Raw genomic sequence first — 19,545 nt, 5'->3', positions numbered from 1 at the left:
TCTTGCTGATACTTACAGTTCAGGGTACTTGCATTAGAATTGGTCAGGGATTTTTAACTTTATGAATCTTACGACGATAACCTGATTTCAATATTTTTTAAAATTTTCATTGTTTTAGGACATTTTTGATTCCTCACATTTTGTCCATTTCACTGAGGTAACTGCCTGGGCCATGGGTTTAAGGGGTCTGCATGAGCCTACATGACTACTATACTGTGGGCTCTTAAAAGGAACAGAGACTTGCCTTTCCAATAAAACGTCTTTGGACTTCATTGTCACTGAATTGCCCTACTGGATCCAACCACTGGACAGATGTAATAGTAGGTAATTAAAATTTAAGGTTTTTTACTCAGTATTACTTTATTGAAGACCTAACTGTACAATATGGAGATACATCTAGTCTAGAAAAAGTTGTGTTATTTAATTGGAATTGCAATTGAGTAATGTCTGCTAATTTAAAGTGTGGTAATAACATTTTCTCAGGGAGGTCTTAGGACCTTTCTCCCCTTTAATAATTGTGGTTTTGTTGTGATCAAAGTGATACTACAGAGAGCTTTAAGAATTAAGTGTATTTTAGCCACAGCTAATTTAATCACCAGTTCTTTTATTATGTTAACAAAAATTTTCTTTTTAACTCATGCAAAATTCCTGAGTTCCAATGATGTAAACTGTAATAAACCCAAGTATCAGTGAAAAGCTGCATTTTAAGAACACACATTTATGTGTTATCAGTAATTCAAGGATTCCTTTTATTTTAAACAATATCATATAACAATTCTTAAAGTAGTATGCAAAATTACCATACGACTTAATACATATTTACAATCTTAAAAATAGTTACTCGAGGTTGACAAAACTTTCCTAAATGAGTATGATTACAGCAAATGATGGAACCATGTTTTCCATATTCAGCCTGAATTTCCATTAACAGCAAACAAGTATGCAGTGACTCCTTATGCCCAATAACATGTGAGGCTTATTAAGTTTAAAGAAAGTTAAAAACTGAATTTTCTTAGCATCTCCCAATTGTAGGTATCAGGTTGTAGGCCCAAGTTTGGATGTAATGAGTAAAAATGTGTTTTAATTGGAGTATCAAAAAAGGTGGTACCTGGTGACCCAGGATCTTAAGCCAAATCCATCTTTAAATACAAAAGAGTGTCAGTTACTGGGGATATCTTTATGCTTGATCAAGCCAAATCAGCAAAATAAACTATTATTCAGGTTAATGTTTGGGTTCTTGAGTCTGTCAGTCAGTGCGTCAGGGTGAGTCCTTCCACAAGAATATCCAGTAGTGGGAGTTCCCCAGTAGTGTTTTGCTTAAGAAACTCACCTGAGCACCTGGGGTCTGTTTTTTATCAGTAGACAAAAGATTCTCTAAGCTTGCCTAGTAAAACAAACTAGAAAAACATTTTTTCCAAAAATGTACCTGGACAGTCATCAGAATGTTTTGTAAATTTCCATAAAGGTTTAGGAATGTATTCACTTAAAGAAACAGCATCACATTTAAGTAACAAATTTATTAACAAGTTAAACAGTAAGCTCCTAAGCATTTAATATTTCATACAAAGAATCTGAACCTCTGCAGATGAGGGTATTAGGCAGTTGTCTCAGCCTAAAAACAGATGCAACTGGGGATGAAGTTTTAATCTGTTGTTTCCGAGGCCTGACCATGTTTTGTGTTAGAGTTAACAGAGCCTAATTATAGTCGAAATTTTAGCAAACAGCAAAAAGGATTTTCTGCACGTGATAAGATTAATTAGGATTCTGTTCATTGTCCCCAAATGGGAAAAGAATAGGTTTTTTAATCAATCAATGACTCAATTTTGAAGTATCTTAGTTTTGGGAAAAAGGAAGAACCTGAATTAGTTTTGGAAGAGGCTAGGAAATTAACAACTATAGAACAGTGGGTTTTGTCCACATTAGATGTTGTTAGAGCTCATTAGGTTTCTTTTTCAGAAATAAATTGCACAAGCAGGAATCAACACCTCAGAGGGGACTCAAGGGAACCCTTTCCTCAGGGCTTTATTTTTCACCATGGTAAATTTACTGATGAAGACTTGGCCAAAGTGTGGCTCAACCATATAATGGTATGTTTTCACAGTGGAAGGGAGAGGTTCCACAGTCACCACAGGGCATAGTGTCTGCATGGAAGAGCAGCTGGGGGCCAGGTGACAAGATGTCTTTGTGATATAGTCCACAAGTCTGTTATACTGTTGCTCTGATAGTCTCTCTCGAACTCCATCCACCTGGGTTCCAAAAAAAGATTTTTTTAGTTGCCAAACAAACACTCATAAGGAGACTTCCATAACAAAATCATTCCTTCTCTTGCCTTGAGACATTGGATGTTGTGCCTTTTAGGTTATCTAATAAAGCCACCGAATAAGCATTTGGTGTTGTGTAAAACTCCCATGTTTGTTTGAAGTTGACAATTTCAGAATATTTTACTCATTAACTGTCAAAACATCTGTCACTGGCTCTTTACTAGCCTAGTCCAGGAACAAAGGAGAAAAGTCTTTCCTCTGCTTGAATCTAATCAACGTTAAACTCCTCTGAGATAAAAGCTCTGTTTGCTTGTCTCCGCAAACCTCTCCAGACAGAACCTCTTTACCTCTTTCAAACCCAGTGGCTTTGGACAGAGCATTAGAAAAACAAATACCTTTTGAACTGTAACATTTTCTGCTTTTATAAATACTAGGATTTAAAGCCAGAGAAAATAAACTGGGCAGAGGAAGGGGAAATTTTTATGGAAAAGAGGGAGGATGCAAAGTACATTTATGGTTCATAAAAGTCTGGCTCATCTTCAGTGGAACTCAAATAGGAGAACTGAGATATACTACCTAAGTTCTTAAGAGAGATTCTCTGAGAAAGTACCCATCAAAGGCAAGTGGAGCTATAAATTCCTCCCATCCTGAAATGCTGTAGCTATCTACTGTGTAAATCGAGTGGAGTGGGAAGTCTCCAGTATAAGCCACTGACCTGTGGGGATCAGGTAGCCACTGACCTTTCAGTGGTCTTTACCTACCAAATGTTGGGAAGACCACTCTGGGAGAATTATAAACATTTTAATGAGGGCTTTTTAGGTTTTGAAATCGTAGTAAAGAATTTATATATTTCTGTGTAGGGCACAGAGACGATGCAGCCAAGGGTGTCTTAAAAGCTGCAGAAAGCCAGTGGGATGGTAAAGAGAGAGGTCTGCCTGCCAGAGAAATAAGGAATAAGTAGGGCATCCATTAGAGTTCAGTCTCATATTTTTAAGCTTGGGAAAGAAAGGCCCCCAAAGATTCACTGACAGATGAAAGCTGTGCACCACCAGGCAAAAGCCAGAGCTCTGATGATATCATTTGATGGGGTCAGGATTCAGCTGGAAAGCTCTGAATACACAAGAGTCTTAATTGCTCCTCCTGAACAGCAGCACAGGAAAACCCGTGTTGTGAAAGGAACATGGCCAAGGAATAAATTGACCTTCTGACTCATTGTGAGCCTCTCATAAGGGATTTCAATAATGTGCCAGGCATATTAAGCAATTATTACCCTAAAAATGGCTGCATTTAACGAAGAAAAGCAAATGCTGGTTTTTTAAAAAAATCCTGCCATATTTGAATATACCGAATGATGTCATCTACAAATTAATTCCTTCCAAAATTCAAAGGAGCTGTGTTTCCTAGCATCTAGAGCAAAAATCCCAGAAAAGCCATTTCATGTAAAGATTTTAAAATACTATTCTTTAGTTTTCACTGGAAGATAATGGGTAGGCTTCCCAGCCCAGCTTAATATCTGTGGATTAGGTTAGGTATGGCCACTGAGGAAAATGCACTGTCAGGCAGCACTGCTGAGTGACTCCCCTACTCCCATTTTGAAAATACACTGGATTATATATAGCACTATTAAGGAAGGGTCTACTATCTCTCTCTCAAAAAAAAAAGACCATTTTGTTCTGCAGCTTGGCTCTCCATTGGGGTGAGGGAGGAGGTTAGGGTTTGGACACAGGATTAATTGGGCAGTTACTTTTTGTTAATAAGGAGTTGGGGTTTAGAGGTAAAGGAAACAGACAGTGAGAAAGTGCAATTTGGAGGCTGAAAGCATGCTTGGTATCTACCAGTTTGCCCAGGTCTGCCCAGTGCCAGGTGCTGCTGTGTAAGCTCAGTAGCTAACCTGCAGTATTCCTGCTCTGTCATCTCTTCCTGCCTGTTTCAGCCACCCCTTCACCCCGACCCTGTTATCACCGAACACCAATGGAAAACGAGTGGTGAGCATGGCGTCCGGAGTGTTAGTGCTTCTGCCTCTAACTCACTGATCCCATGGTCTCAATTAGCCATGGCAACTTCTGGGGGTGGGGAGGGGTGACTCCACCTGTCATCTCGGTAACCCCTGGAGAAACTGAGGTGTGTTCCCCTCCAGCTGTAATTCCCCACAGTACCCCCTCCTCAAGCAGAAAAGCCAAAGAGAAGGATCACAGTTGAAGACAGTTTAACAGCTAAAGATGATTCTCTAGTCTCAATAGTTTAAGATCTGAAATATTTCCCAAGCAACTAAGGAATAACAATGGTCACAGATATTCCTCAGGGCTTTGGGAGCTTCTCGTTAAGAACCAAGGACTTGAAGATAATGATACTATCCCCTGCCAAGGCCTGTAGCCAGATCACTGCTGCTTTATTGTCATCTGGATCAGAAGATTTTGGCAGATCTAATAAAGTCAGGCTGGACATCTGACCTCTGTTTATTCCCAGAAAGTCATCAACTCGAACCAGCAATGTAGTCTTAGTGCCAAGCCCCAGCTTAAAGCCTGACTGATTACGATCCAAGAAACTAGAGAAATCTCAGAGTTGCTGTGGTTGGCTACCTTCCATCTTCTCAAATAATTTTACGCAAACAGTGGTGTGAGGGAGACGCAGGCTCCCATACCAGGAGGAAAATAATGAAAGAAGGAATCAGGCAGGACCTGCTGGAGGCAGGTTTACTGTCCTTTTCCTGGGGCTACTCAGACCCTCAGTTAGGCAGGCTACACCTTGCCTCTGATCCATCCCCGTCAAGCTGTGTGGGGAACAAAAGATGTCTGTGTCTGAGGTCAACTCTCAGGGCCCCATGGATCAGGCAGTCAGCAGGGAGGGCAGAGGCAGAGCAGTTTTGCAGTGGGTGCACCTGCTCACCCCGGGCTGCACTGCTGCTCACCTCTGACCCCTGACACCCAGAATGCCCCACCTGAACATCCATTCTACATCAACTTATGTGGAGCCAGCAGCCAGCACATCTCAGGAGCTGTGTGGCCAGGGAGCTGCCCCAAGAGCCTGAGCAGCATCCCCAGGAGGCACCTTGTGGTACTTAGGGGATGGGAAAGCGTCCTATTGGAAAGGGAACACAGAGCCACACAATATAGAGCAGGGGATGGGAGGGAGTTGACAAAATTTTGACCCTGAACTCTGAGGAGTTGGGAATGAGGGAGGGGAGTGAGTCAGGCCTCCTGGTTTGTGAGCTTGCAAAGGTCAGGCCTACTGCTTGTGCCTTGTTTCCCTCATGACACCCCTCACTTTTATGGTGGTCCTCTCCTGTCCCTGCTAAAGTGATCTGCTGCAGTCACTCCCAGGCCACGTGCAGACTTGGGCCTGCTCTGTGCTCAGACCAAGAGGCCTCCTTCATGGAGTATTTGCATAGAATTGCTGCCTTGGTCCTGGCCCTTCTTCAGACCTGCTTGTTTTGGAGCTCCAGCACCCCAGCTCCATGACAGCCAACCTTCAATTCCTATGGTGGCTTAGCCCCAGCTCCGAGTCCATCAGCCTCCTTGCTGCCCACACCCCTTCCCCTGGCAGCCCTCCTGGTCTCCAGCATCCACTCCAGACGCTGCTGGCTCATAAATGCCTGGTACCTGCGGTCACCCTGTGTCTCAACTTTGCCGGCAGCTAACCCTGGTCACCCTGTTTTCCGAAATGTACCTCTACGTCACAGGCCACTCTTGGCTGCTTAAGCTGCACGATGAGCAGGTTGCTTTGCTTGCTGTCCTGCGCACAGTCGATCTCTGTGACAGGGAAGGCCTGCTGCTGGGTGTCCTCGCTGACGCTCACCACGAAGAGCACTTCTGACGTCAGCAGCAAGCACCCTTCGTGCTCCTGGCCCGAGCCCCTCACCAGAACCACATCCAGGGCCATGTGGACTTCTGGTCTGCCCAGAGACTGAAGCATTTTCCTGTTTCAAAGGAGAAAAATGAGGCCAAAGCCAGCTTAGAAAAGATGGTCACTTATCAGGGCTCACTGTTTGTACCAAGGCAAAGGCCCTCACCAATCTGATTATTTATTTCAGTTTAAAATGTAATTGTCACTTTAATTCTGATTCTGGTCAACAGAACCCAGCTCCTCCTGGAGACAAAGATATCCCTTGGCTTTGGCAATTCCTTTTCTTCCCATTAGAAATGTCACCCCTAATTAGAATACTGGCTCCATAGAGAATCTCAGGCCCTCTTGCAGGCCCGGGCACCTCTGCCAGTGCGCATCCTTCCCTGAGTGGGACGTGTGTGTGGGGCAGGGGCGTCCTGCTGCCAGCCCAGATCTGTGGATGGCAGCCTTTCCCCGAAAACAGCTGCTCCTCTTGGGCTCCCCTGGAAGTGTGTCCCGTTAGCTTGAGAGCAAGCCAGGCCCTGTTAATAACATACAGTGCACGTGTATAGTTGAACAAGTGTCTAGATAATTTTACCAGACGTATTTGACGTGGCTGTTTGGAGCTTGGTCAGCATGCAGATCACTTGGCTGATAGCGCTGTTTGGGAAGCTGAGAAAGTCCAGCTCCGTGTAAAATACCTGTGGTAAGAGAAGTAAGGGAGTTTTACTAGCTGTTTTCTGGAAAACAGTTTCATGCTACAGTCATGTCATCTGCTTAAAGCCACCCATAAAATGCTACAGATCCAAAATGATGTCACATCTTTGGAATCAAGTATATAGATAATCATTAAACATTGCAGTGCTCTTAACCCTGGTGATCTTATATTAGCTGCAAACTGAAATATGAATGAGCTACAGTCCAAGCATAGACTGGCAATTAGAGGATGCATAATGCTCCTGGGAGTAATCAGTCTGGAGCAATAGCTTACACATCATTTACAATTTATGTGACACAAAGTCAAGATTGTTAGTTGACTTCCTTGCTGAATATTACAATACTTCTGTATCTGGGCTGTGGCTGGTGAAATAGAAAACAACACACAGAGATGCACACAAAGGCACATGGTTTGCCTAGATACAGTATTTAAGTGACTTAATCCAGCTGTTAAACATGAATCCATATACATTTATGAGTGCTCTTGGGGCCTCTGGTTTATTACATGCTCTCCCTGGTGCCAGCACCGAACGAGGGTACCCAGCAGCAGCCATGCAGTCCTCCAAAGAGACTCTTCAGAACCAGAGATGGTACAGCATGTGTGCTTTCTGAGGGCTTGTAAATGTTTATAAACGAGGCACAGTCATTAGACTAAGAGTTAGTGGTTTGTAAAACCTTCAGTGCAGTAATAAAAGTTTTACAGGAATGATGGAAACCAGCAAGGCCCACGTGAAGCTCTGTTCTGAGGTGCTCTTCCATAAGGGAGAGTTCCTCAGCCTTGGGAAACACAGTGAGGGACAATGGCATTTTCAAGACCAGAGAAATTTATGAAGTATAAGTTGACTTTACCTCACTGCAGTCTGTAGCAAAAAGGAATACTGTTTTTATTAACGTGTTAAGTATTTGATAAGGGAGCATTTAACTTTGTCCAGTTATAATTTGCAGTAGTTCTTTTTGTCAGTTTCCCTGTGAGTGAAAATGTCATTCACAGAAGGAGTGAGAGACCGAACTTGAGGGGGAGGAGGTGAGGGGAAGAGCGAGAGGAACACATGTTCCTGTCTGTGTGGTCTCTTAAAGGAGCCTCTCCGGATGGTTGCCTGAGTGTGGGCACTCGTCTCCCACTCTCTTCCTTTCAGACACGGGTTTTATGCCCTAATCTGGGCTGTCTCTTGTCAGACCTAGTGAGGCGCAGGAGGCCGCAGTCAAATGCACCCTGCAGACTTTATGGCCAGATGCAGATACAGATGCAAAGCTCCTGCCCGTAGTTTGTGGTTCCAGCCAGCCAGCCACTTCATGACCAAAATGATGATACCGATTTTAGGTAAAAAGGTTAACAATTCCAGGGTCCCTGGCGGTCCAGTGGTTAGGACTCTGCACTTTCACTGCCAAGGGCCCTGTGTTCAATCCCTGGTCGGGGAACTAAGATTCTGCAAGACGCGAGGTCCGGCCAAAAAAAAAGAAAAAGGTAACAATTCCAGTTGCCTAGTTCTGTAAAGTCACTTTAATGTGCTCTGCCAAGAATGCAGAAAATTAGCACAGGAGGAGGCACTTCCTCTCCCACACATCCACTGCTCCTGCGCGCACGTGTGTGCGTGGAGAGGCCTGGCACCAGCCTAAAGCAGTAGTTCCATGAGTCCAAGTTCTCCGCACCTGTCTGCTCAGGGAAGGGTTTTCAGTTGCAGATCATGCACCTTTGTTGACACTGGCCAGGAGACTGGGCCTGGCTGCAAGAGCAGCACAGTTGCTGGTGAGAAAGCCATGCCTGACGCCAGGCTGCATGGGCAAATGTGCACGCACCCACCGATGCACGCATGCTCCTCTCTCTCTCATTCTCCAAATACAGACGCATTGTCTTTTAAAGATATCTTCCTGCTTTATAACTTATTTTTTTCTTTCAAATTGCTCACCAGAAAAAGTAAGTCTACTTTCTGCTTCAGTATATTGTATTTATTGCCCTCAACCTCTAACTGGTTACTTTTCATTAAAGTCGATTTTATTAAATGACTGTAAAAAGATTCTGTGACCTATATAGACTGAAATTATTAATTGACTTCCTGGCTTTATAATCGTAATTTATTAGTCATAGTCCAATTCCACTCTTTGTGTAAATAAGCATAAAGAAGTAAGAAAAAGGACTGTTTATTTATAGATTTATCTATCTTATTTTTCACTCCTCTGTCATGTGAGGGGCTAGATTATCTTAGGGAAACCTTGGTATAATAACGCAAATTTATCGGTGATGTCTGAGTTGGCCGGTTCTCCAGGACTCACCATAGCCAGTCTGTGACACGAGCTCAGCAGCCCCTCCAATAGGCTTCGTGAACACCCCCATGATTCCTTTCCCCACGCCGGAGATAACGCCCTTGGCCTTGTGTCCTGCTGAACCATGAGCCTCCGATGTTTTCTGGAAGTTCTGCATTGGCTGATCAACTATACCAGCAACTGCACCTGAAAAACAACAAAAGCCCCGGGTAAGGACTGATGCATAAAATCCTGAGGAAGTGAAAACCTTCAATCTGGAACACAGTTTTGTTTGGATTGAAAATGAAACCCCACCCTCATTATAAAGCTCTTTACTATGCATTTGTTTACCATTTATCTAAGTACATTGAGGATGTGTTAGACATTTATTATCTTCATCAAAACACAATGTTCAGACTGGGTTTGGCCCAACATAGTCAGGACCTGTGAAGTTCAGTTTTGAATTTAATAAACATGCCAGACTATTCCCAAGTGACACCCACACATCTTTCTCCAGGAATCAGGCAACACAGTTTAGGGACAGGAGCTAACAATTCCTTAGGAGGAGAGTGAGCCTAATACAGTTTCACTGAATCAAGAGGATGAAAAAACTGAAAAGGGCCAGCCCCTTTCCTTGTTCTCTCTTTTAGTAAGAATAAGGGCAATTATTTAATAGTAATGTAATGTTAATATGTTAATAATTATATAATAATAAGAGTAATTGATATAGTTATTATTGCCACTATAGCAAATCCGTTTTGAGTACTTACTATGTGCTAAGAGCTTACTTGTAGGAGATCATTAATTGTCACAATACTAGGGAATCAGGCATGGCTTTTATCCTCAGTTCCTAGACAAGGCCACCGAGGCACAGGGAGGTTAAGGAGTTTTTCCCAAGGTCACACAGCTGCCCTGTGCTTGAGCCAGGATTGGAGTCCAGGGAGTCAGAGTCACAGCCTCGCTCTTAACCACCAAGCTATTCACTGATCCTGTTTATAAAACAAGCTCTTTCCTTTGCCAGTCTTGGAAAAATTTCCTTTTCTCTCACTTCAGCTGAGGTTTGGCCACTTACTGTTCACTTGAGAACAGCTACAAACCCTGCGCTCATGGCTCTTTGCTCTAACGGCTTTCCCACAGTGCAGCCAGGCCATGCTCAGAGCTGGAGGGCGAATCCCTCAGCCTCTGTGGGTCCCCTCCTTGCTCCTCTTACCTTGAGGGACCAGGGATGAGTTCGACTAAAGGCCCCAACAGTCCAGATTTTTTGCCATGTCAGAGTGAAGGGTTCCCTAACCCAGTAAGAGGAAGAAATTTCATTACAATTCTTGACAGAATTCTCTGTTTTCAGCTCAGACCTGCTAGGATTAATGAAAATGCACAGTCCCCTGGTAGAAATTTTAATACATGTCAAACCCCATTATTCCAAATGCCACTAATTCAAAGTCTCCTGGGTAAAGGGAGATTTCCAGTTCTCAGTTAATGACCTGCTAATTTCAAGTAATATTCCATTGAACGAAATCCAGTAAAATGAAAGGCCAGTTCCTTTGGGTCAGTTGTAAAGGCAATGTTCTTCATGGATTCCACTCCTCTAAATTTTGACAGAGCCATTTAAGTTCACGTACTGACAGATTAAGAATGACCTGAGGCGACAGGTCTGTTTCCCAGCCTAGACCACCGCTTCCCAAACCTCTTAAAGAAATGATGAGGGAAGCGGAAGAAGCTGCTCACAGCTGGCCTGGGCCACCTTGGCTATCAGGGGCCAAGGGATGGCAGTCTCAGCACCCCCTCAAGACACCCAGTTTTGGTGCTTGGGCTGGGAGCTCGCCTCGTGTTTTCAGTCTGAGGAATCTGATGTTCTGCTCTCTGTCTATGAGGTCAGAAGTCAGGGCAGCTGGGAAGTATTAATGGAACCGGCTGCACTGGGAGAGGCAAGAACCCTGGGGTCTTCTCTTCAAATCATTTCATAGCAGACAGTTCAAAGTGAATAGCATCAAATCAAAGGACACAGACTTTGCGATTTCACTTTCTGATTTCTGTGAAAGATCTCCATGCTTCAGAGTAGAAAAGGTGGGGTAAATAATTACAAATTCACCAATAAAGTTATTGCCTGTATTTCTGGTAGAAATGTCTTCTCTGAAGGGCAGATTGCCGTTAACAGTATTAAAATAGAGTTGGGGGGCAGGTGAAACTCTCCCATTTTCCTTTAATGTGTCAGGCCTGACCAGCACAAGGGGCATAGAGCCGTGATAATCCACACAAGGCTCTGACTTGGGTCTGCCTAAGTGCAAACCCGTATCACAGTGAAACTCCCCTTTGATCTTCCACTTTCTCTAGCCACCAGCCACGGTGAAGGCTCTGATAGATAAACGTTGATAAATTCTTCAGGCAGCCCCCAAAGTGGAAAGCCCGAACCCTGTGACAAGGCGTTAGATGCTAAGAGGTAGAGAAGGAGCTGCGGGAGCACATGCCCTGGGCCAGTATCAGGCCCCGGGCGGGAGGCTGGCCTGTCACACACACTGACACCTCCCTGGGCCCCAGGTGCGTGAGAGACCGGCAGCCCGGCCCGCGTCTGCAGCTGAGCCTGAGAGGCCGCTCTCCCAGGGCTTCAGAGGGTCTCTCAGGCAGTGTAATTCCGCTAAATCCCACAACTGGTAAATTATTTACTGCCATACACTCCAACTCTGCTCTGAGGCTTTAGTTAGCAGCGACTGATTCCCAAACTTGTCCGCTGGCACCAGGCCCACGGGGAGGGCAGCCACATGGAGCCGGCTGTGATGTGATGAAGTGAGGCAGGGAGGGAAGGGGTGCTTCCCTGGACCCCCCCTCGTGTGCTGGGCGGGGCAGAAGCCGGATGTGCTTCCTTTCCTCTTTTTTGTTGGTCACGCTGCGTGGCATGCGGGATCTTAGTTCTCTGACCAGGGATTGAACCCGTGCCCCCTGCAGGGGAAGCATGGAGTCCTAACCACTGGACCACCAGGGAAGTCCCAGACGTACTTCCTTTCCTACCCTTTGCTGGAAGAGAAGGGCTTGCTCTCTGAAGCAAGGGGACTAAGAGACCCTCCCTCACCTCTTCTGTGACTTGCTCCCTAGCCTTGGGCAAAACTCACCGGGTCGCTATCTATGAATGTTCTGCCTGTGTGGCTATTTTGGTGCTGCCTAATCACATGTTGTAATTTTATTCTGAACATTTTTTTTTTTTTAATCGCAATGGCAGAGGCACAGGCCTGGGCTGGGACACCGCTCCACAGCTCACGTTCCAGGGACAAACGAACCCCACAGAATGTATTAGGAACCCTGGCTTGAGGCTTGCTTGTTTTGACCACGACAGATGACCAAACTGAGAAGGAAGCACATCTGTTGCTCCCAAATTCCCTTCTAACTGCCAAGCAAGGTGCTGATGGCTGAGGGCAGCATCAGACGGGCTGTGTGTAAGCACCTTCTCGGTGCCCAGCTCATCACTCATTCACTTGGGAAACCGTCCCGACTCACCTGGCGGAGGCCTACGTGGTCGGGATTCTGAATGGCGTCCCGAGAGCGGCTGTCAAGACAGTTGTGGCTGCTGGGAAATCCAGCAGCGCTTCATAAGTCGGGCCAGAGAAGCGAGTTCTGACATCCTGCCTTAGGTATTCCCCAGGGAGAAGTCCCATCTGGGAGGGGGCGTGCCATCTAGCTGTGACATGGAGCTCACATCCTCTCTCAGCAGGCTCCAGGGGTAGTAGAAAGTGGGGGCATCTGGGGAACGGATCTGGTAAATGCGGGCAAGCCTGATGCCAACTCTGCAGGCTAAACAGAGTTTTTCCAAAAGCCACTCTTTCTGAAAACGGTTGTGGATTTCCTGCAGGAGCCTCGGCGGCATCTCTCTGCAGCCCAACACTTCCTCGCTGCTCTGGGGCGATGGGGCTGGGCAGGACAGCTGAAGACGTCCTTTGATTTTTCAAGTGCCTCATAACACTCCACCGTGTCCTCATGAGGGCCGAGCCGAGTCAGGAAGGCCCATCAAACCCATAAACATTTGGGGGAAATGTATTTTTCCTACCCTGGAACTTTCAATTGTTCAGTCTCCCCACATCTTGATTGTTTCCAGGCTTGGAGCCCTCCAGGGTGGGTGACATGTGGGAAGACCCAGGTTCTTGTCCTGCCTGGAGGTTTGACCTGGGCAAGTCACTTAACCTCATTCATTCCTAGGTCTGAAGATCAAATAAGATGACCCATGTGAAAGTACTTGGACAACCCAGAAGTGTTATTTAAATGTATTTTTTACTGACCAGGTCATTTATGTTTATGTCTCATAAAGGAAGAAACTGAGGAAGTAGCATTTTGATTTCACCAAGCATGGCTTTTAAACTATTGTATGATAATAGCTCTAACTTCGGGCATTTACTGGCATTTGGCACTTTTATACACCATTTCTGGGGATGGATTAAACGGCGACAAATCTATACTTTCCCAGGTGAGGGGACTTGGTTGGTCCTATTCTCCCCTTTCTTCCTGCCACATATCAAGGACCAGACGTTTTGAGACGACCCAGTGATTATGTGGGATACAGAGAGTTCTTGAACCCTTCCAGGAAAGGAAGCTGGTTGGCCCAACCTTAGTCTGAGAAGCACAGAAACGGACACACTGCTCTACATGTGCTGCTGTGAGTGGAGCTCTTAGGGGCCCACAGACTCCACGAGCCTACTGTAGTTTCCACAGACAGGCTAAGTGGTTCCCTCGCATGGATGAGTGTGTACAAAACATGATGGCTATAGCAAAGGTCAGAGGTTTATGATTTTCTACCCTGGTTAACAACAGAGCCATGCTTGAAAGGGTGACAACCCAAAGGCAGAAACATGGCTCCCCACGTAACTGATTTCTACCATCAGGCACAGTTTTATACAGTGGAAAATGGGTAGTGGATGTGGGCTTCTCTGGGTGGGGAGAGAACAGGTTAGTCAGGATGGGAACAGCCACGTGCCAGCCGGCTCAGGTCTCCTCTGCTGAGTGCCTCCATCCAAGAAGAGCTTGGACAGCGAGAAGGAGACTCTCCTGCCCAGAGCAGAGGGCACGTAAAGCCACGATTCTTAGCAGAAAGAGGTCCCACAGTTCCCAAATGATGGCTTGAGGCCTCCAAGATAACCTCATTGACACTTCCTGTGGTTACAGCAACTGAACCCACTGGACTAAAACTAAAGCAGAAATGCTCCTGCCACTGCTCAGATGTCTCTCTTTGCTGGGACACTGTCTGAAACCAGGCAACTCTTATAGTTCCTTTACTACCATAATATAATGAAGGTGCTGTTTACCAAACATGGACCCTATGCCTGGCACACAACCGACCAGCATTACTTCCAATAACGGCAGAGTAATTTTCAGCCCCAATTTACAAAAGAGAAGCTCTGAGGTCACAGAGAAAGGACCTGGACACCCGAGCCTGGGGTCCGCTGGCTCCTGAGGACCGTGGCCACCCCCCCACCCCCCCGCCTTTCCCCAGAGCTGCTCCACCCCGGGTCCCCGCTCCCACACATTATCACAGGACCGTGTCCCACACCACTGCAGGTTAGGACTTAAACACTTTCTAGTAACTTAACCTGAAGTTGTAACATCTTACGACTTCCTCTCGGGGCCTCAGCTGGCCGCGCTGTGAGTGGTGGTGGTGGGGGTGGGGGTGGGGGTGGGGGTTATGTACAAAACTGCAGCCTGGAGAGAGGACAAATCCTTTCAAGCTCATCTTTTCTGACCTTTGCTCTCCCTGCTTTGGGCCACTTTGATCTCTGCAAGATGCACACTCCTTCAGATGCTCGGCAGGCAGGCTGCCAAACAATACAGTTTTAAATTCCTTTGCAAACAAATAAACAAAAGATACCCTTGAAAATCCTGCTCTGTAAAATTTCAGCTCTGAAGCTTCCTCTTCATAGATTTTCCAAAGCAACTTATTTTTCAAACATTTGTAATATTTGGAAATACCCCTAGCAATCTTCATCTCTAGCTATACCATCTGGCTGCTTGACAAACGGCAATTACTTGGAGTCAGGCAGATCTGGCATTCTTAAAAAAATAAAAGGGAAAAGTGGGCTCCTCACTGAAGTTTACATGACATTTGCACATTGCTCAAGTGCTTCCCAAACAAAAGCAGGCGTTTGCAGTATCTGTGGCAGAGAGGCAGCAAGCGCTTCAGGAGGTTTGCCCGTTGCTCCCTTCAGCAAGCATGCAGCTGTGGGCTGCCTTCCTTGTGTTGACACCCCGCGCGCGGGGCCCTACGGAGTGAATGATGTCTTACGGAAGCCGCGAGGACGCAGAGAGGCATCTCCCACCAGAGGCTAGGGAAGGTGGGAACGCGACCGGTGGGGAGCGGGGAGCGGCCAGGTCCCAGGATGGCCCTGCGCAGCCGCACAAGGGCTCTGGAGAGGGTGCCTGTTCCAGAACCCTGCTGGCCAGGATAGGAACCAGAATGCGTGCCTTGGCCTCTCTGAGCCTCAGCATCTCTGCAGAAAGATGGACAGTCCACAACCAGCCCGTGGAAAGTCCTGGGCCCCAGTCCCTGGCGACCCCTTACCGAGCAGGCTGATGCCCAGCCGGGACAGGCCCTGCCGGAGCCCCTCGCCGAGGCTCTCCGGGAGCTGCCGCCGCCACTCCTCCTGCCGGTTGTAGTGCTCCTCATCCAGTGAGAGCCGGTCCATGTTCCGGGCCAGGCTCGTGGCCAGGTTGGTGATGGAGGTGAGGGTACCTGAGGGCACAAGAGCACGTGGGTTGGTCTCCTGGTCGCATAGCTGGTGGCCCCTAGGGGAGTGGTCCCTGGAGCACTGTGGGGGATGGGAGAGGGAGGTGGAAGCACATCCGCCTTCTGGACTCGCCCATGGAGAGTGATGGTGGCTTCCCCTCGGTCAGTTTGAAGAAGCAGCCTTAAGACAATGAGGTGAAGATGAACACTTGCTGACAGGGGTGATGGCACTCCTCACAGGGGGTAGAATTAGAATCTCCGTTACCAGAAAAATGCCCACGGCCTCATAGGAAGCTATCATGCACTTTCATTTGACTGTTAGGACTTGGCTAAAATAGTTAGTTTTGAAGTCCTCACTGAGGTCCAGTTTTGAAGGTTGCAATTTGCCTGCTCTGATTTGAAAGGGTAAGGTTATGTTGCTGAATTTTAAATAGATCGCAAAGGAATGTTTCTACTTTAGGAATAAAATTTATTTCCCCCTATTACTTTAGTCATAGTAGAGGAAGACACTAAACTTTTATCATTTGACAGTCAGGAAATAATTATTATGCCACAGAGAATATGTGTGATTTTGATATTCAGGGTGTTAGCTGAAAAAAAGTGAGGACATCAAAGGGAGTAAAGCATGTGAAAGCCACGATTCCGTCTGGTTTTCCCAAGAAAGGCTATTTCTGCATCTTGCTCAAGACAGTCATAATCCCCTCTAGCAAGTCTGCATAGACCCCAGTGAGCAAAACTGAAAGACATCAACGGACATATCCTGAAGCTAATGAATTAGTTCATCTGTTATTGGATGTCTAGTTTTCAGAAGAAATGGAAGATGTTGTTTTTGCAGCTGCATCTTAACCAGTCATCTGAAAAGAAAAAATCCACGTACACACACACAGACAAACCAAACAGATTTTCCTAAGAGAAGGAGAGAACAAGTGTAAAAAACATTCAGTGAGTCACTATGCTAAAATTACTGCCGGAGTGCAATTTAGCAAGTGTTGGTTGTCTTATTTTAAAATAAAAACAACAGAACCTCAAAGATTCAAGTGTCAAGAGTGAGAAATCCACCAGTGACTCATCTATGAGTTCCTGCAGCTTGGCTCACAGGCCTCCCGGATGACCGGGGCCCCGGGGGAGTGGTCCCGTGATTGTCCATGGAATTTGGTTTATTGCTCTTGTTGTTCTCTTGCCAGTCCCCCTCTATGGATCATGGGTTCTCATATTTCGAGCTCAAGTCTTGTTTGAGGCCTTCTAGAGACTTCTGTAACCTGCCCACTCATAACAGAGTTGCAGTACTGTTGACAGTAAAAAGCCTTTTATGGGGGAGGAGGCTTTTGCCCTGTTTCCCCTGCCTCCTGCTGAGAAGAAACGGGGACTCAGATGGCCCTTGTTAGTTCCCGAGTCACTGCCAACCTGACCAAAATATGGGCAAACAAACACACGGATGAAAGGAAAGCACGCTCTCCTTGTGGGCGGCAGTTTGGTTTCTGCGCCCGATGACCCGTCTGGGCCACAAGGTGGCACTGTTTACGTGGCGTGCTAGGGAAAAGCTGGCTCTTTCACCTCCCAATCGGCTTCCACGTCAAAATGTATCCATAGCCTTACAAAAGTTATGACAACTGTATCTACATTTAAAAAAATATGATGAGGCAACACAGTGTAGGATTTCTGATGTTTAGCAGAAGTCCTGAACACCTTTAATATTTCTGTATTTATCACATGGAATAACAGTTGAGCCAATCCTTGTTTTCCCATTGGGAGGTTTCAAATTCTGAAGTTTCTGAAACATTTTCACACACTACAGGCAAGCAGTGATCTGTTTAAAACATAAGACATTATATATGAACTTTGTTACAGATCCAACACTTCACTGCCAGCTAACAAGCCAAACAAAGTTAGAGGCAAACTTAATTCACTGAAAACTTTTAACACGTTCTTTAAAAATAAAAAATAAGAGAGGGAAGGAATGAAAATAAGGCCTCATTACAAGGAACCCGAATAGCTACCTTTGGAAATGTGCTTCACAAATGATGTCGTCCCTCTGGAAACTCCGCTCACAAAGGCTCCCGGGCCTCGGGTCAGCCCCTCGTACGGAAGCCTGAAGAAGTCGGCAATGCCATTCCCGATGCTTCGCACCAAACTTGCCGGGCTGCCAAGGATTTCCAGGGATCCAACCACCCAGCCTGTGAGGGACCAAAGGGAAGGGGTTACTGAAATCTTAAACACAGCACTTTCAACATATGGGACAAGTGACCCATTTTCCCTGCAATTCATTTTTCACACTAGAATGGAGAATGTAATAAGCTCCTTTGGAGCAAAATATGGGAAATAACTCATTCACTGTGAATTCATAAATGGCAAACTTTCATACTTTATAAATCAAAGTGATCCTTTTGGCGGCCTCACAAATAGCTTTAATATGACTTCCCTGCCCAAGCCTCCCGTATTCCTGCTAAAAGGGACCCGAGTGCAGGGGACGATGCTCCTGCCCCCGAGGAAAGGCAGTCCCTGGGGCTGCAGGTGTTCGCAGGCTGGGAAGTTATCCTTAAAACCTCCTTGGGCAGCGGAGGCACCAGGATGAGGAGGAGATGCCTGGTCAGGGGAGGAGGCCAGATGCTAAAAGGGGTGTTGAAAAGGGGATGCACAGTTCTGACGAGGATGGAGGAAGTTATTTTTAATCTTTCCCAATCCTACCAAGCTGAGTGCTTCCCTTTGGAGTGGAGCTGGAGCCAGAGAAATGTTTCCCCTTCGAGCCCAGCTTCAGTTGTGTAAACTCTGGTGACAGGGACATGCTGATTATAGGTTAGCGAGAGGGGCGTGTTCCCTGCGAACGTCCCAGGAGGCGAGCTTTGGATCCGGTTTCCTACTTGAGCTGGGGCTTGCCAGGAGCCGCCCGCTCAGCGGCGGCCTGACTGCCGAGCGCTCGGCCCCGTGGGAACGGGGCTGTGGCGTGGAGGCTGGAGCAGCTCCCCTTCGCCTTCCTCCCCGGGTGGGGGGCTCGGGGCTCTCGCCCGGAGGACAGGAGGTGCAGGCAAGGGCCGGGGGCTGCGGAGAGGAGGACGCCCAACAGACAGCTTCCCCCGGGGACACCATGGCCTCTCCAGCCCAGGAGAGGGCTGCGAGCGCTTTAATGGGGAGGCCGCGGGGAGAGGACCCGTGTGGGAGCCGATCCTGCCCCCCAGCAGGGTTTTGGAGGCCAGGCCTGTGACAGAGACCCCCAGTCAAGTCATCAGTCCCAGAGGGTAGGGAAGGTGTGGGTACAAGAGCCAAGCCGGAGCCCTGAAGGGTTCCCAGGCCCAGCCCTTGTAGAGAGGGACGTTCTTAAGTTTTAAGCCCACCTCTCTTCTCTGGAACATTAGAAGACAGCACTAGGGTTTAGGTTAAAAGAGGGAGTAAGTTCCAGAAGATGAAGATCATAAATGGAAGCGCCTATGGGCGCCAGGCATTCAACTCCCTCAGTTCCCACAGCAACTCTTCAAGTCCTAGTACCTGCCTCTGTGTAAATTCAGATTAGCCAAGGACTGAGCCTCTCCCTGGGTTCAGGGACTGTACCAGGTGCAGGGGACAGAGCCTGCTCTGACGCGGTGTCACCCCGTCTCCACCATCTCAAAGGCAGGACAAGGAGGAAACTGTGGCTCAGAGGTTGAGTCAGTTCTCACAGTCTCCCCGCCGCCTAGACACGTGGGAGGGTTTCAAGCCAGGTTTACCTGGCTCCAGAGCCCACCCTCCCTCTTCCTGGGAGCCCAGGCTGCGCTGAGTAGGCAGGGTACCGTGGAAGGTTGTGGAATAGTCTTCCTCGGAGGGCCTTCTCTGGAG

General features: G+C 46.9%; 1 protein-coding gene across 1 annotated transcript in view; it reads right to left on the bottom strand.

Annotated features, from left to right (window-relative positions):
• Window positions 1-566: 566 nt before the first annotated feature.
• VPS13B (vacuolar protein sorting 13 homolog B) overlaps window positions 567-19,545 on the bottom strand; it is a 798,623-nt gene continuing 779,644 nt past the window's right edge. Inside the window, exons 57-62 of the mRNA XM_060287492.2 lie at window positions 17,736-17,912; window positions 15,574-15,744; window positions 9,072-9,248; window positions 6,682-6,784; window positions 5,928-6,177; window positions 567-2,246 (exon numbers count right to left, since the gene is read on the bottom strand). Coding sequence (XP_060143475.1) covers window positions 1,998-2,246; window positions 5,928-6,177; window positions 6,682-6,784; window positions 9,072-9,248; window positions 15,574-15,744; window positions 17,736-17,912 — 1,127 coding nt within the window. The 3' untranslated portion in view covers window positions 567-1,997. The remainder of the gene's footprint in view (window positions 2,247-5,927; window positions 6,178-6,681; window positions 6,785-9,071; window positions 9,249-15,573; window positions 15,745-17,735; window positions 17,913-19,545) is intronic.

This window comes from Globicephala melas, chromosome 17, assembly GCF_963455315.2.
Source record: "Globicephala melas chromosome 17, mGloMel1.2, whole genome shotgun sequence".
Taxonomy (NCBI): domain Eukaryota; kingdom Metazoa; phylum Chordata; class Mammalia; order Artiodactyla; family Delphinidae; genus Globicephala; species Globicephala melas.
The sequence above is the reverse complement of the archived record's forward strand: the minus strand, read 5'-3'. Positions and strand labels throughout refer to the sequence as shown.